Raw genomic sequence first — 16,983 nt, 5'->3', positions numbered from 1 at the left:
GCAGCACAAATGGTGAGACACCTCTGGTCCTGTACAAATAGAGAGGTCCCTCATATCTCCTTCTCAGAAAGATTCCTATTAATAAAGGTCAGTATATGTCTCAGTTAGGGTTTCTATCGCTGTGAAGAGACACCATGACCACAGAAACTCTTATAAAGGAAAATATTTTATTGGGAGGGCTTATAATTTCTGGGGGCTAGTCCATTATTCTCATGCTGTGACATGGTGCTGTGCAGATAGACATGGTGCTGTAGCAGGAGATGAGATTCCTACATCTTGACTCCCAGGCAACAGGAATCGGTCTGAACCACTGGGTGTGGCTGGAACACAGATCAGACCTCAAAGCCCAGTTCCACAGTGACACACTTCCTCCAAGAAGACCATACCTGCTTCAACAAAGCCATACTTCCTAACAGTGCCACCACTCTCTTTGGGGGCTAGTTTCTTTCAAACCACCATAGTATATATGTGTGATTCTGTGTGGGGTGACCTGAGAGCACAAACCTTTTTACCTATACCCTATCTCATCCCAGGCCCTATTCTCTCCATTCCAAAGGCTGTTACTTACCTAACCAACAACATGCCTAACCTCATTCTTCCTGTTCTCCTTGGTGTAGATACTACCTTCTGAGTGCAGTGACCTGCTAATGGAAGAGTACATGGGGGACGCTGAGGACCCCCAGGCCCTCCAAGCACAGTCCAGAGAGTTGATGGAGGACTTCATGTTTGTATGGAGAAGGACAACTCATATTCATCACAGGAAAAATCCATCATGGTGAAGTCTCAATTCTGAACATTAATGCCCCCCAAACAAGAACAACCACATTTTTTGTTTTATTTAAGAATTTTTTAATTCATTTTACATACCAACCACAGAAGCCCCTCTCATTCCTCCTCCCACTCTCCCCCACCTTTGGGCTCTCTGCTATCTGGAGAGGCAGTCCAGTGTGTTTTCATCAGTGTCCCATTAGGTGAAGGTACCCAATCTTAGAGTTTTCTGTCTTAAAACTGAGTTTAAAGAAAGTCTTTTTTTCTTAAAAAGTATTTTATTGTTTAGTTTTTTACATTTATTCGTGTGTGTGTGTGTGTGTGTGTGTGTGTGTGTGTGTGTGTGTGTGTACCATAGAGCCCTAGAACATATGTGATGGTCAGAGGACAATGTGGGAAGTCAGTTCTCTCCTTCTACCATGTGGGTCCTGTGAATCAAATTCATGTCGTCAGGCTCGATGGCATGTGCCCTTAACTGCTGAGTCATCTTGCTAGCTCAGAAACTTTTTGTAAGTTACTGGTTCAGATCTTTTGTTATAACAATAGAAGACAGGCTAATATGGAGCTTGTTTGAATGGGGCCTGTAGGAACTTTTGTATGAATGGAGCCTGTGGGAACTTGTTTGTATGAATGAGGCCTACGGGAACTTGTTTGCTGGCTTATGGTGGGAAGGGCAAAGGGCTAACCACAAGTCAGAAAGTAATTCCTTCTTAGATATCAAATTGGGTGCCACCATCACCAGAGCTTTTAGCTTCCAGAACAGACAGCAATGAATTTCTGTTGTGTTGAACCTACTCCACTGTGATAATTGTGCGATAGTCCCAGAATTAACTCTTGGGGCTTTAGTTAAAACTTGTCCCTACTATTAGAGGACAGGATCTTGCTGAGATGTGAAAAAGAAATTCAGTCACCCAGGTTACTGAAATCCTCCCTAAGGTACATCACTAGTAGTGGAAGGCCTGAGGAGTAAGAGGAGAGGAAAGGAGGTGGGTGGAGGTGAAGTAAGGGAGAGAGGGAGGGACCCTTGCCTACTGTAGCAAGGAGGAAAGTATTGTCTATTGGGACTCACCCATCCATCCATAGCCTCCTGTATGTTTGATGTGTGTAACAGAAGTGATCCGTATCAGGCGTAGCAGGGAACATATACCATGCAGAGGAGATGTCATAATTGTTGGGTATATGAACCTAATGACTATGTAAAAGTGTGGATCCCCTCTATCTCCTCTTCAGGTGTCAGAATAACCCCACCTGCACTCAGGACAAACTGCAACTTGACACAGAGTGCTACAGCTCTGCATGCCTGCCCTCAACCTCTTTTAATTCGTGCATCTTTTGAGGCAGAGTCTTGGTCCAGAACTGCAGCCTTCTGGTCCTCAGGGCTCGGCCCACAACAGGCTGGATGTCCAGCTGCAGGTACTGCTCATCATGGTCAAACACGGGCCAGTGGGGCAGGCCTTCACTGTTGGGATTCCTGTGGACACATCCTCCCAGTAGGGAGAGCAAAGATTACTTTAGGCTCTGCTGAACTTGAACCATATCCTCGGATTTGGGTCAGGGCAATGGTCTAAGCAGTTAGGGAATTATGGGAATTTAGAGGCAGGTGTACTGATGTAGGAAAACAAAGAGACCTTACTATTGTCTGTTTTTTGAGGAACAAAGATACCTGGCCTGATTTCCCCCTCCTTCCAGGGGCATGCTCTAAAGAATAGTACCACAACACTACTGTTCTACACTATGTCACTGGGTGATGGTCAGAGACCAGGATGTACAATTGTTTAAGTGGACCGTTAGGTGGTGATGAGGCTGTCATGTGATGAAAGATCCATGATTGCTATTGAAACCACTAACCACAAGGGCAGCCTTGGAAGCTAATCCACTCCTTAGAGGTTAAGGGAGGGGAGTGTTCTCACCCATGTCGTGCAAAGTTGGCCCAGTACTTCATCATCATCCTGCTCAGAAGCTCCTCCTCCTCAGTGAGGTCAACTGCAGAGAGGAGGAGATTAAGGGTCCAGACTCTGGCTTCTCATGCAGCTGTTCACTCAAGTTCTGCACTCACCATCCCAGCTGTAACTTACTCTGGGTCTGGTCCCTTCCCTCCCCTTCCTGCCACCCATAATCCATTCCCTGCACCTGCACACTCTGCACACTCTTACTCATCCCAGCCTCCAATTTCTACTCCCTCAGGCTCATCCTTGCCCCAGAGCGTCTCCTTGCTTCTGACCAAAGGAAGCTGGGAATAACCATGCCTTTACAATACCCTTCTCATGCTGGGAGTTGTAGTGCTTGTCTCTAATGTCAGCACACAGAAGACTGAGACAGGAGAACTGCCATGAATTATGGGCTACATAGGCTACATAGGCTACCTTGCCTCAAAAAGTCAAAACAAACAAATGAACAAGTAGTATAAAACAACCCATTCTACCACTCTGTCTGATTCCATGGCTCATGCAGGTAGGGACAGCTGGAGGAAACACAGGCAGGAGTGGAAAGGGGTTGGGTTTCTACCCTCATGCCAGCCTTTTGAGCTACATCATGGTACACAAGCCATGCTGTCTTTACTCTGAACCTCAGTTTCCCCATCTGAATATGGCTGAAGGGCCTGCAGCCTGGGGAATAAAGATGACTCACCTTGAGTGCCTCCCCAAAATGATCTGAAGATAAAAAGAATCTCATCACCATGGTCAGCCTTCACATTGGGTGGCTTGGAGTCCTTGAAGAAGTTTGGCCGATGCTGGAACTCATAGAAGTAGACAGGGGCATGGGAACCTGGAGGCAAAGACAGGCTGAGAAAGTGGACTCTTGCCCAGGGATGTCCTTCTTCAATTGTGATGACAAGATAGCTAGCTGGATCTGGGGTCAAAGCTGGATAGAGTTTGAATAGTAAAATGTGGAACCCCATGCTGGAGTCGGGGCTGAGGGAGGGACTTGGTTAAGCCATGGTCTTGGAAGTCTTTGCTATATGGACTTGTAATATTGTTGTTATGTAGTTTCCTCATCAGTAAAATTTGCAAGATTCCTATGTCTTAAACAAGTCCCAAGAATTTACTTAGATGAGGGACATTAAGTACCTGCTAACAGAGGTCCAATACAGACATGGGTGGGGATCTGGACACCCCAGATTTCAAGTGGGCACCACAGCTTTGAGCTGCCTCTAGGCATCAGGCCTCAGTTCCAGATGTACTCACGTTGAAAATGTGCTACTTGCAGTGCAGGGATCACAAAGGTGAAGTCTTCCATCATCTCCTTGAACTGCACTTGGAGAAGCTGAGGGTCCTCATTGTCCCCCATGTACTCCTCCATCAGCAGGTCACTGAATTCAGGAGGCCACATCTAATCAGAGGGACCAGGGAGAGTCAGATCAGATAGACCCTGGGGCAGGGAGGCCACAGCCTCAGGATGAAGAGTAGGGCCCAGCACTGGACAAGTGAAATCACGAAAGGGCCAGGTTCTGGTGACCCTCAACCCACAAGTACTGCCATGGTCCAGCCTTTGTTCCTGCAGTTTGCTGCATGAGCAGGGCATGACGGAGATGCCCTCTCTCCAGTGCTCCAGCAGCCTCACCATCTGTGCTGCCCTTCTCTGCAGGAGAGCTTGCACGGTCTGTCTGTCCATTTCTTTCTGGGGGTCAGTGGTGCTCATGCTCTAAGTGATAAGAGAAGAGGCTGTGTTGTGGTCAAGGTCACATGGGGCTATAGGACAGGCTTCTTGGAGACCAAAGGCCTTGGACCTGGGTCTTACCGAAGGGATGATCCAGCCATACTCATCGTTATTGACACCAATAATGCTGGAGACAGATTGGAAGTCAGCGGAAGCAAGCAGCTCCTTGGGATGCCTGGGCAAGAAGATGCCATCCACTGTGCCAGGGATGATCTTGAAGGCCTGAAGGGACATTGGTTGTTAAGGAGCAAGGTCAGGTCCTTGACAATTCTGATGTTAGATTATAGTCTCCCACTCCTGTCTGTCCCATCCCAGGATTGTCACACCCAGTCTATGAGATCCTACAGCTGGTTTACCATATTGTGGTGTTGAGATCTCTTCCTAGGTGCTAGGTTATGAAGGATGGAATGAAGTAGTGTCCAGGGGCTACCTAGGGCAGGCTACCTTATTCCCTGTTGCCCCTCCATCCTACCATTCACTCCAACCTTGTTAATAGCCATAATCTCCTCTTCACTCTTGTCTCGTAGACAGTTCACCAGGGCCTCTGAGTCCACCTGCTCACATCCAGACAGGTTGGCAACCATCTATAAAGGCATCAGGCAGGGAACGGCTTAGCCTTCCAGGTAGGGAAGGTATTTTACAGGGTCCCACTTGGGTTCAGGTGTTCCTCAAATCTCAAAAGGTACACAGGTATGTAGACGACGGCAGGTGTCTGTTTCCCTGATGTTTAGAGGTGACAGCCAGAGGAGCTATCACACCTGATGACACACTTTGCTTATAACATCACAGATCCCAAGCACAGCTTGATGGGATACAAAGCCAGTGTTACGTAGAGGGGGGTAGATTCTAACCGTTAGCTCTTCAGAGATTCCTGTGCAGGAGGCAGCTGCCTGGTACCTCTGTGGACCTTGTTCACATTAGTCAGAAGAGAACCAGTTTCTGAGGGTGAAAGCTGAGGCAGCAGCTCAGGGGTGGGGTGGTTGGGGGCACTCACTCTATAGACTACTTCAGAGGATTTTGAGATGAGGCTTGGAATCAGGGCTACCCCACTCTCCATGATGGCTCTATGGAAGAGTCCTTTGGACAATGGGGACACAACATGTGAAGACACACTTGTGCCACCTGCTGACTCGCCAAAAATAGTGACTTGGTCAGGGTTGCCTCCAAAGTGGGCGATATTCTGCTGGACCCAGCGTAGGGCGGCCACTTGGTCCAGGTAGCCCCAGTTGCCTCTGGCGTGCTGGTCTCCAGTGCTGTGAAGCAGCAAGAACAGGAATCACTTATTCTTTTCAGGCCCCATATCCCAGCCCAGCCCCAGACTCACCTGAAGAAGCCCAGGACACCCAGGCGGTACTGGATAGTGACCACCACCACATCCTCCATGGCTGCCAGCATGGATCCATCATACAAGGAAGCCATGCCTATAACCAGTGCACCACCATGGATCCACACCATCACCTGAAGAAATCAAGATAGGTGCCATGTGTCTCCCATATAGGTCAGCTGGCTTCCCTTCAGAGTTAGTACAACTTATTTTTTGAGCAGCTGCCCACATAGACAAATGCCCAGTTGGACATACTGCCATTTTTTGGGTGAAGGGTTCAAGCACAGTCATGGACACAAGCCTTCCTCTCTGTTTGGAGTTCACCCCAGCATCAAAGTCTGACTGCATTATTCTCAGAAACTTTTGTGGGGAAATAATAGGGATATTTCCTTTATTATGTTCCATGAAAATTAGCCAAGTGTTCTCTTATAAAAAAATTGGTTTTTTAATGTTTAATTGGTGTTTTGCCTGCATGTATGTCTGTGGGAGAGTGTCAGAAGCCCTAGAAGTGGAGTTACAGACAGGTGTGAGCTGCTGTGTAGGTCCTGGAAATTGAACCTGGGTCATTGGGAAGAGCAGAGTGCTCCTAGCCACTGAGCCATCTCTCCAGCCCCCAAAAGTGTTCTCAAGTCTTATCAATTCAATAAAAATCAGTGGCTATGTCTTTGGTGACTTCAAAGTGCCACTGTTGTGCATTCAATAGATCTAGACACACGTTGGTAGTTGATTAGATTATAGGAAGAGATTTCTCATTAGGGTTCACTGCAGCATGGCCCAGGATGATCCAATCTTTTGTTATAAGAAATACCTTCTTACCCCAGAATGAGCATGACTTGACACTCACAGGCAAGTTGGAACCCTCATGGGCATGAGCTGGGGTATAGACGTTAAGGTACAGGCAGTCCTCAGACATGGGGATGGGAGGCAAGGTCAGCTTCAACAGCTTAAGAGCCTGCATATTCATTGCAGTGATGTCCTGCAAACATCTGGTGACCAACCATGGTAGAGAGTCAGCTCAGGGACATAGGGAGCCCAGAAACAGACCCTCGGGGAAATAGGCTTCCAAATATCCCTATGCACTTCTTTCCTGATGTCTTGCTTCCACATGATCATTCTCTAAGTTCTTATCTATCAAGGCCAGACTATGGGCTCTGGAGGAGCTGAGATGAAGCCCAGACTTCCAGTAAGGTCTCAAGGTTGTTGAGGAGCTTGTACCCCACTCCTCCTGAGGGTGGGAAATCATGACCTTCAGGAATCCTTTGGACAATCTTTGATTGAAGGTGTTGACATTCACCATTTCTCCCTCTAGCCAACCAGTTCTTGAACAGGGCAGCTGTGTCACACTGGAGTTCATGAATGAGTGGAGGCTAGTGTCCCATAAGATAGTGGAGACCTCCCTCATTTCAAGTCCAGACTCTTGGGATCCTCATCTCTTCCTTAATCTCCACTTAGAAGCATATTGTGACATCTTGAATGTAAACTTAATGAGATTTAGAATTGCTATGGAAACAAACCTCTAGGCTTGTTTGTGAGGGAGTTTCTAGATTAGGTTATTTGGGATAGGAAGACATGGCCTAGAAGTGGATAGTACTACTCTGTTGGCTGGTGCCTTGAACTGAATAGAAAAGAGTAAGTTGATCATCAGCATCTCTCTCTCTCTCTCTCTCTCTCTCTCTCTCTCTCTCTCTCTCTCTCTCTCTCTCTCTCCTTCCTCACTATAGGTGTAATGTGACAAGTCACCCTACATTCCTGCTGCCATGACTTTCCCACCAATTGGGCATTACCCTTGAATTATGTATCAAAATAAACTTCCTTGTTAAGTTGCTTTTGCCATGTATTTTGTCCCAGCAATAAGAAAAGTACCTAGCATACATATATACTTATTTTTTGTCCAGTGACATCTAGCCCTGTAGGGGCAGTGGGAGTGGAAGGTGGAATTTGCAAGGTCATCTTCAAGGACCTAGTTTCTGATGTTGTTAGTTGGGGATCTTACAGGTTCTGGGAGTCAACCCCAACCTCTCCCAGAGACCTTTCCTTGGATATTGGAGAACACTAGAAATAGTCTGGTCAATGCCATTCAGATGTCAAGCCTGAACTAAGAGGTTAGCAGAGTCATTTCACTCACCTAACATTAGCAAGTTCTGAAAATACTCTTGGGAATCCCCCTGCACAGTGGAAAAATGCTGTGAAGTTGAGATGAGGAACCATAGCCATCTGGCCTGGAGTTCACAGCACTCATCGATCCCAGGGCCTCAGGAGAACTTACATGGCCGGATAGGAGGTCCCATCTCTCACACCACTCCACGGTTCAGGTGGCTCAGGGGGTACAAAGCGCAGTGGTCCTGTAGGTGGCTTGGCAAAGGGAATTCCCAGGAAGGTGTGGACACCCACATCAAGGTCCTTCATGTGGATGAGACTGCCTCGTATCTGGCCTGTGTGTGTAGTCCTGATGGGACTGGCTGAGTCCTGGCCTGGGGATGCAGAGGTGACATCAGGGTTGGGCCTACACAATCAGTGGCCACCATAGGAAGTTTTTTTCACCCACTTTTTTGTTACCCTCAGCTCAGCCTTTTCCAAGGACCAAGGACAGCAAACAGTACTTTCACACACTTCTTGTTTGTCACAGTGGCCTCTTGTCACCACTGTTCATGATTCTGTTGATTTGAATTTGAAACACCGGAGGGGCTCTTGAGTACAGAATGCTAAGATTTGGAGATACACTGGGAGAACTCCGAATAATGAAAAACCACCAAAGTGAACCCTGAAATGGGTAGTTATGATATTTTAACTATATCTCAAAGGTTGTATACAATGGTGACCTGCTTGTAAGTTATGCTGGTGCAATAGTAGTAGCACAGCAGTTGTGGGAGTAATCAGTCACTATCTGATTAGATTTAAGGCCCATTCCATGAGACGGAACCCATGCCAGAAACTGCTTGGTGGCCTAGAACCTGAGACTAGATAGCCTAGGACCTAGGGGAAAACAAAATTCTGTTCTTCAGGAATGGAGCAATAAAATGATTCCTCATGACATTTCTGCTGTACTCATAGATCAGTGTCTTGCTCAGTCATCGTTAGAGAAGCTTCCTTCTGCTGTATGGGAACAAATAAAAGAGACCCATAGCTGTACAATGTGCAGAGAGTGAGAGACCTTGGAGCACTCAGTCCTTAATGGCATGTCTCCATCAAATATGTCCCCTCAGGGCTCAGGAAACTCTGCAGAAGAGGAAGCAAAAAGATTGTAAGAGCCAGTGGGGATGAAAGACACCAAGGAAACAAGGCCTTTAGACACACAGGACTGACACACATATGAACTCATAGAGACTGTGGTAGCATGCACAGGGCCTTCACAGGTCTAAACCAGATGGGATCCCAGCACTGAGAGGGGAAGTGAACACAGCCCCTATCCCTAACCCAGAAACCATACCCAATTGATAACCACTCACAAAAGAAAAATAGTTTTCTCTAATGGAGTCTCACTGGGCAAGAGATGCCCAACACAAAATGAATGCAATGGTATTTTTGTAGTAGTTTTTCCTCTCATAATTCATTCATTCATTCATTCATTCATTCATTCATTCATTCATTCATTCTCTCTCTCTCTCTCTCTCTCTCTCTCTCTCTCTCTCTCTGTTTCAACCTTACAATTCTTTTGCTTATGTATTATAGTTCCCAGTTTTGTGTTTTTATGAGATTTCAGTGTGTTTGAATATGTGTGTCTCTGTGTTCAGTGTTTTCTTTGGCTTTTATTTTTCCTGTTAGTTTGTTTTGTCCTACTCATGTTTGTTTTAATAATAATAATAGCAACAATAAAATCATTGTTAGTATTAGATGCCTGTTTGTTTTCTAGTGAGAGAGAGAGAGAGAGAGAAAGAGAGAGAGAGAGAGAAAGAGAGAGAGAGAGAACAAAAGATTGTGAATTTGGGTGTGTAGGGAGGAGCTGGGAGGAGCTGGGAGGAGCTGGGGGAGGGGAAACAATCAGAATATATTGCATGAAAAAAAATCTATTTTCAATAAAAAATTGAAAAGGGCCAATAAAAATTAAAAACCCCATAAACATACCAACTAATTTATAAAGTCTTGATTTTACTTAAGCCTTAATTAAAACACCTCATATTAATATCATTTGGAATAGATATATTAACAGTAATTGACCAAGCTGAATACGAAGGCAGAGCCTGTAATCCCAGCAGCTCTCATGGGGCTGTGGGAGGATGATGAGAGTTTGAGGCTACCTGGGCTACATCCTGAGACTTGGCTTCAATAATCTTCCCCAACCTTGAAGCCACACAAAGTGCTGGAAGTGTATCTTAGTGTTACAGTGCTTGCCAGGAATACAAGAGGCCTTGTTTTTTTTTTTTTTTACCTCTTGGATCATGGAAAGAACAAACAAAATAAAACAAAGAAACCTAAACAGATATGTTTCAGCTGGGCAATATGGCACCTGCTTGTAATTCCATCACTCTGAGGGCTAAACCAGGAGGATTCAAAAGTTTGAGGTCATACTTGACTATAGGTGAGTTCAAGATTAGGGTGGGTTACATAGATAGACTGTGTTTTAAAACATAAAACAAATCAACAACAATAACAAATCTAAAGAAACCACAAGCATATAGACAAGACAAAAAATTTGAAAAGTAAATTGATTACTTTTCTGTTGAAAAATCTAATTCTCTCATCTATCTATCTATCTATCTATCTATCTATCTATCTATCTATCTATCTATCTATCAATCATCTATCTATCCATCTATCTGTCTGTCTGTCTGTCTGTCTGTCTGTATCTACCTACCTGACAGTTTTTTCTTCTCCTTCCCTATCTTCACAGAGTATATTACCATATGTGATAACTGGGGTTTGCATCAAATAATGGCAGAAAGAGCAGGATGCAATCCAAATACCATTGGGTTGTGCCAGACCTGAAATTGCTGAAGGTGGATTTTGGGCACTATTGCCTCACTAATTATTTCTTCCAGTCCTAGAGCATCTCATTCCTCCATGCTGTGCAGGCCTCAGGCAGCCCTGGCCCACTATGTGCTTCAGGGAGGGAGGATGTATTCAGTCAGGGTCTCTTCCCTTGCTATTGTTTTCTCCTAAACCACTCACTTCTCTTGTCCTTCTGTCCAGTTTCCTGTTTCACTTGTATAGAATTGGCTGATCTAAGCCAGGATTACTGGGGAAACAAAGAACACAGGGAGCTATTGCTACATCACTCACTGTAGTTTTACGTGGATCAACCAGTTTCAAGTCACCTGCTCAGAAAAGGCCAGAATTGGCAGTCACTCATGGGTATCAGCGAGGGCAAGTTCGTACTATCTCTTCTCTGTGGTTTGGATGTGGTTTGTTTGCTAAAATGGCAGCACTGAGGTGGTAGGTCTGTAGAGAGGTAGGATAGCGGAGGGTAATTGGATCATGGCTGCCCTTGAAAAGGCTTTGTGCTAGTCTTTTGGAGTTAAATTAATCTCACAGGTGTGGACTACTTTTTTTTGAGATTGGCAGCAGGTTGTAATCATAGTCAGCTTGGCCCCTCTTCTCTCTATTGGTTGAACCTTGTCCATATTGTCCATACATGGAATGTCATTGCTATGAGTTGTGACAGAGCTCCAAGACCCTTACCAGGGGATCACCAGAGAGCATCCTTCATCATGGATTTTCTGCCTTCAATGCTATGAACTAAAGAAGCATTTTTTCTTTATACATTATCCAATGTTGGTTATTTTGTCATAGCAATATAAAACAAACATGAGGTTGCTTCATAGTAATAACTGAAGATAAGGAAATGGGGTGGGACCACAATAGTGGCCAAATATTGGAAGAGTTTGGAGGGACAATCTATAAGAGTCCTATTTTACTGTAAAGTGAACACTGTAAGTTGTTATGGTGAGGGCTCTGATGACAAAGACTAGGAAGGAGCTTGCACTTCATAGATGGTTTACATGATCATGTCCAGAATGCCAATAGCAATGCTGACAGTAAAGACACACTAAGAAAGGAGAACCATCCCATTGTAAACTAGAGTGAAGGCCACCTGTGTTACAGTATTACAAAGAAGTTGGCTGCACTGCATCCATACTCTAATGCTCATAGAAAGCCAACTTTAAGAGTGATGCCCAAAAGTGTTTGGGGAAATAAATTTCTAAGTAAACCATAGAGGGAACTGTTTGAGTCTTCTGGGCCATATCCAATGAAATTCACAATAATACCTGGCGAGGGAGGAAGAGTTTATAAATCTGAAAATTCCCATCATGTTCATGTAAAGAGCAGAAAGGTCTTTGGTAAGAATGTGAAGGCACAAAAGAAAATACTGTGGGTAGCAGAAGCCAGGCTCAGAGGAATGCCCCAGAACAATGGGAAAGGCACTCTGGAGACAAAATAGAAACTTTCCATTTTGCCAACATCTTCCTCCTCTAACCTCCTATCACAAGCAGAGAGGCTTGGAGGGTTCAGGGAACGGGCACTCTCCACATGCTCGTTGTTCAGGCTAGCTTTAGGATTCTGCTTCTCACATTCTTGTATAACAATGTACATCTGCTCTAGCCATGGTTGAGCCAGTCTAGGGATGACTCTTGACATTGATCCAAAGGGGTCAAGTGTCATATCTTGGGGGTATTTATCTGGTACTAATTTGTCAGACACAGAACCCAAGGACTATTAATTAGGTCATAGCAGGTTCCACTGAGATCTCTAAGAAAATATCTGGGAGGCTCCACCCCACCAGCACTGCCAAGATTTCTCGCTAGAATGCCCTGCAAAAGCTGTAAGAGTGGGAACATGGATCTTGAGATTCCAGAACTGTAAAAATACAGGCAATTGGCAGCAGCAGCCTATGAAAGCCAAGAGGCAAGAGTATACACCATGAGAGAGATATTAGGTAGGCTGCAGCCAAAGCGCTGGTTTGAATGAGAATGGTCTCCATAGGCTCAGATATTTGAATATTTGGTCCTCAGTTGGTGGCTCTGTTTGGATACTTTTGGAAGGTGTGACCTTGCTGGAGGAAGTCACTGGGGACAGGGCTTTGAGGCTTCAAAAACTATGCATCATTCCCAGTTTCATTCTCTTGCAGTTTGAGATGTGAGCTCTCAACTGTATCTCTCACCATATCTGCTGCTGACTACCATGCTATTCTTGCCATTCTGGACTCATATCCTTCTGGAACCATAAGCCCAAATAAACCCTTTCTTCTATAAGTTGCCTTGGTCAAGGTGTTTCATCACAGAAATAAAAAAGTAACTAATACAGCAAGCAGTATCACATGACAGAGGTGGGGATACCTGAGTCCCTGAGGTCCCCTGCCTGCTCTTATTGGCACAATATTCTGGGCTTACAGTTTTGAGAGGCTATCTCTCTTGGTTTTGAATTTGCTTGGGCCCTGACACTTTTCTATTTGCCTGTTCATCCGTTTTGCAATGGGAATGTCCTAGTCGGGTTTCTATTGCTGTGAAAACACTATGACTGAAGGGAACTTAGAGGAGGAAAGGGTTTATCTCATCTTACAGACTACAGTCCTGAAGGGAAGTCAAGGCAGGAACTCAAGGCAGGAACTGAAGCAGAGGCTGTGGGAAAATGTCGTTTACCGACTTTGTTCTCCATGGCTTGCTTAGTCTGCTTTCTTACATATAACGAAGGACCACCCGCCCAGGGGAGGTGTTACTCACAATGGGTTGGGCCCTCCCACACTAATAATTAATCAAGAAAATGCTCCCACAGACTTGCCTACAGGCCAGTTTCCTGGAATTGATTTCTCAGTTGAGATTCTTTCTTCTCAAATTTGTCTAGGAATGTGCTAGGTTGACAAAAATCAACCAGTACAAGGATTACTCTGTGCCTGTTTCAACATTAATTATTAAAACCATCAAACTTGATTTTTACTTTAAAGGCTCCCAGCTAGAAGGAATTTTCCTTGAATTTCAGATGGAATTTGGGACTTTGGAATCATGCCCAAAGGAGTGAAGTCTTTGGGACTGAAAGCATGACATGATCATACTTTGCACTGTGAGAAGGACATGAACCTTGGGGCTGGGACAGAATGCACTGACTTGTATATGTTTTGTACCCCCAAAGATTTATATACTGGATGCTTACTATAGGCTGCTGCTGTTGAAATAGCGAAACCTTTAAGAAGTAGGGTCTAGTGGGAGGTGACTGAGTCACCATGAGGTGACATGAGTAATCCCTCATACATGGATTACTGCTGCATTTTTGAAACAGGTTAGGTCTTGCAGTGAGAGTGAGCTGTCAGATAAGAGTGACTACGGCCATTCCTAGGGCATATGGCTTCTTCTTTTACCATGTGATCTCTCCCATTTAGACCTACTGTGAAATGTCATTGGCATGTTGTAACATAGCTAGAAGGCTCTGAACAGAGCCTTGCTAGAGTGAGCAACCTGATTGTTAATTTTCAAACTCTAAATTTTGAGCTGAGCAAAACCACTTCCTTTGACCATTATATGGCTTCAGGTATTTTTGCACAACTATCCAATCTACTAAGATGTCCAAGTCAGAAGGCACACTCCCCTTTTCTGTTACCTGCTGCTCACACAGGGTTTCATGTGGAACGAGATCTCTGTCCATGTGATTTCACTTCAGTTACCAGCTACTGAGTCCTCATGTTGTGTTGTTACACCAATGGACAAGAATATGCTAGAATATCCATGATTTTAGATTTGTTACATTAACTGATTATTTTTGAAGTGAAGCCTTCCATTGGGTGGTATTAGGGAGCTCTAACACATAGTAGTGTGAAGTGATCTCCTTGCTAGGAAGAGTTAAATTGTGGTGCCAGAAATGGAGTGAATTTGTAATTATTTTGATTGAAATCAAGGGCCAAAGTCTTCATCTATTCTAAGACAAACTCCTGAGCCCTGTGTATAAGACTCAGGGACCTTGATGTTTCCTGTAGAAGAACCAGGAGTAGATGAGACAGAAGAGGGTGGGATCTATATTTGTGCTCGCCTATGAGTTAATGATGTTTCCTGATATGTGTTAAATAGCCAAGCACTATTAAAAATGAAGAATAGGTGTGTGGAAATTGGAAAACTGGAAAAGAGTGTCATGAATTAGGGCCTTCAGGAGGGGCCCTTGAGGGGAGAGGATGAAGACTGAGGGACATGTTCAGGAATTCTGCCCATTTAACTCCAAATAAGGTGGAAACTACTTGGCAGGCCCAGAGTGCTATCACCTTTCCCTTGGAAGCCAAGTCACACCGCTGCCCCAGGCTAGGTCAGACATACGATGTAAAAAGCACTCTGGGTCCTCTCAGAGCCAATATTAGGTACAGGCCTGAGCTCCTGTATCCTCAAGAGTAAGAAGCTTCACTTGAATATCTCTGAGAAAGCCATGCTACCCCTCTGGCCAGGGAAATGATATGCCAGAGTCTAATGGCCGTGGAGGGTATTGTCACGTTGTTTAGTATATGTGCATAGCTCAAGCTCCAGTCCCAAACCCAGGAGGGAATGTCATGACTCCTCATCTAGAGGCTGCTTGCTTTCTGGCCCTGCCCATTTGCCATTCCTCAACCCCCCCCATCATTCTCAGCTCCTTCCTTGAAGGTGGGCATCCTTAGGTAGCCTCTCTGCTCTATGGCTTAGGGGGCCCACTCTGACTCTTGGGGGAGCATCATACAAGTGCAGGGTTCCTGAGCAATGAACTCCACCATTTCAGCCACTCCTTGCCCATTTCCTCCCTTAGTCTCCACTCTGCCTCTGCACAATTTGGCAGCTCTGACATGGTTCCCTGTCACTCCCACGAGAGCCTCACCCTGAACCTGGAGGAGAAGCAGGAGCCCATAGGCCACGGTGGTCAGCCGGTCGGGAATTCGTTCCAGTCCCATGGTTGGTGCACAGGAGTGTGTCTGAATCCTGTAGGGCAGGCCAATTTTTACCAGAGCTGGAGTTTGGACCCAGCAGAGTATGGGCAGGGCTCTGGGTGGGGCCTGGGAGGTGGGTGTTTCAGGAGAGCAACACTGAGTAGGCTGGGCTTATGAAAGCCCTAATCAGCAGACAGGGACTGTGATCACCTCCACACTTTCTGTGTTTCTTTTGGCCTCCTCTGAAGGTGCTATGTGTATCAATAGCCCCTTAAATACAGTGACCTGCACCTGAAACCTGCAGTCACTAAGTTTACTGACATGACAGTCACAGGTCCAAACACGACATTGGGGATGAAAGGACAGAGCTGAAAGTTGTAACTGGAGATGACAGAAGGGCTTCTCTAAAGTGACACACCTTCAGTGACCTACATTAGAGAATGAACACACTTATTATGGGATGAAGGAAACTTGGAGAGCAAATACATGAAGTTACAACATGAATTTCCCTTAATTCTGAAAACTCCTCCTTAGTTTCTGACTCATGATTTACTTTGTTCCCTGCCCAGGTCCCTTAATCCTCATAGTCATGGTTTGAAAATCTATATGGATTCTTCCTTGGTCTCATGGACATTTCTGTATGTGTGTCTACACACACACACACACACACACACACACACACACACACACACACCACACAACACACACACACACAAATATATTATTGAATGAAGAAGAAACTCAAGAGCATTTCTGTGTATATTGGGAGGGTGATGGAAAACTTACAGCCACAGAAACCTGGAGGAATAGAGAGAGAAACAGAAACACACACACAGAGTCAGAGTATAGAAAGACTGAGATGGAAATGGGAAAGAAGATGGAAGCCAAAGTTCAGAGTCTAAGGATCCTGGGCAGTGGTGGCATACTCCTTTAATCCCATCACTTGGAAGGCAGAGACAGGCAGATCTCTGCGAGTTCGAGGCCAGCCTGTCTACAGAGTGAGTTCCAGGATAGGCTCCAATGAAATCCTGTCTCAGAAAAAAAAAATAAATAAAAGAGTCTGAGGAGAGGGCCAGTGAGATGGCTCAGTGGGTAAGGACGCCTACCACTGAGACTGATAAGCAGAGTTTGATCCCTGGAATCCACATGGTAGGAGGGGAGAACGGGCTTTCAAAAGTTTTCTTCTGCCTTCCACCTGTGTAACATGGCATGTGTGCACAATGTGCATGTGTGTTTGTGCATGTGTGTATGTGCCCCCCCACAGGCACACACACAGGCACACACACACATACACACACACACACACAAAGATAGAGAGAGATAGATAGAGAGAGGAGAGAGAGAGAGAGAATAAAATGAAAAAAAAAGATGTTTAGGGAGAGCATGTATGTTGACTAACATAAGTAGTTCCAGAACTTGGGAGGTTGAG

General features: G+C 45.2%; 1 protein-coding gene across 1 annotated transcript; it reads right to left on the bottom strand.

Moving 5' to 3' along the window:
* Positions 1-1,065: 1,065 nt before the first annotated feature.
* LOC102907251 (pyrethroid hydrolase Ces2e-like) lies at positions 1,066-15,637 on the bottom strand. The gene is made up of 12 exons (XM_006986771.4): positions 15,506-15,637; positions 8,016-8,220; positions 6,594-6,735; positions 5,750-5,883; positions 5,420-5,678; positions 4,911-5,009; positions 4,507-4,647; positions 4,330-4,410; positions 3,954-4,098; positions 3,397-3,534; positions 2,679-2,751; positions 1,066-2,239 (listed from the first exon to the last, which is right to left on the bottom strand). The coding sequence occupies exons 1-12, from the start codon at positions 15,576-15,578 to the stop codon at positions 2,053-2,055; spliced, it is 1,677 nt and encodes a 558-aa protein (XP_006986833.1). The 5' UTR covers positions 15,579-15,637; the 3' UTR covers positions 1,066-2,052.
* Between the last annotated feature and the right edge of the window lie 1,346 nt (positions 15,638-16,983).

The sequence above is a fragment of the Peromyscus maniculatus genome, chromosome 5 (assembly GCF_049852395.1).
Source record: "Peromyscus maniculatus bairdii isolate BWxNUB_F1_BW_parent chromosome 5, HU_Pman_BW_mat_3.1, whole genome shotgun sequence".
NCBI lineage: Eukaryota > Metazoa > Chordata > Mammalia > Rodentia > Cricetidae > Peromyscus > Peromyscus maniculatus.
The sequence above is the reverse complement of the archived record's forward strand: the minus strand, read 5'-3'. Positions and strand labels throughout refer to the sequence as shown.